The sequence below is a fragment of the Meleagris gallopavo genome, unplaced genomic scaffold (genome assembly GCF_000146605.3).
Source record: "Meleagris gallopavo isolate NT-WF06-2002-E0010 breed Aviagen turkey brand Nicholas breeding stock unplaced genomic scaffold, Turkey_5.1 ChrUn_random_deg7180001294293, whole genome shotgun sequence".
NCBI classification, from domain to species: domain Eukaryota; kingdom Metazoa; phylum Chordata; class Aves; order Galliformes; family Phasianidae; genus Meleagris; species Meleagris gallopavo.
This window is the reverse complement of record NW_011265814.1, coordinates 1-610: the sequence shown is the minus strand read 5'-3', so window position 1 is coordinate 610 and position 610 is coordinate 1. Positions and strand designations below refer to the sequence as shown.

Here is a 610-nt window from a genome sequence, read left to right as displayed (position 1 = left end):
TTGGGGGGGGCAGGTGGGGGGGCTCACAGGCGCTGATTGTGCCTTCATCCCGCAGGTGGCGATGATGATGATGATGATGATGATGATGATGATGATGATGAAGGTGGTGGTGATTAAGTGATGGTGACGGTGAGGATGATGAGGATGAAGGAGATGATGAAGGTGATGATGATGAAGGTGATGATGATGGAGGTGGTGGTGATGAAGGTGATGAAGGAGATGAAGGAGATGGTGATGGAGATGATGATGATGAAGGTGATGAAGGTGAGGATGATGAAGGTGACGATGATGAAGGTGATGATGAAGGAGATGATGAAGGTGATGATGATGAAGGTGATGATGATGGAGGTGACGATGAAGGTGACGATGATGAAGGTGATGATGATGATGAAGGAGATGATGAAGGTGACGATGATGAAGGTGATGATGAAGGTGATGAAGGTGAGGATGATGAAGGTGATGAAGGTGACGATGATGAAGGTGACGATGATGAAGGTGATGAAGGTGAGGATGATGAAGGTGAGGATGAAGGTGATGCTGAAGGTGAGGATGATGAAGGCGAGGATGATGAAGGTGAGGATGAAGGTGATGAAGGTGAGGATGATGAAGG

General features: G+C 47.5%; 1 protein-coding gene across 1 annotated transcript; it reads right to left on the bottom strand.

The window, feature by feature from the left end:
• Positions 1–11: 11 nt before the first annotated feature.
• On the bottom strand, positions 12–607 carry LOC104917309 (putative protein TPRXL; the record flags this gene model as incomplete). The annotated part of the gene is made up of 1 exon (XM_010728494.3): positions 12–607. A coding segment is annotated over one exon (596 nt), but the record flags the coding sequence as incomplete, so codon positions are not given.
• Between the last annotated feature and the right edge of the window lie 3 nt (positions 608–610).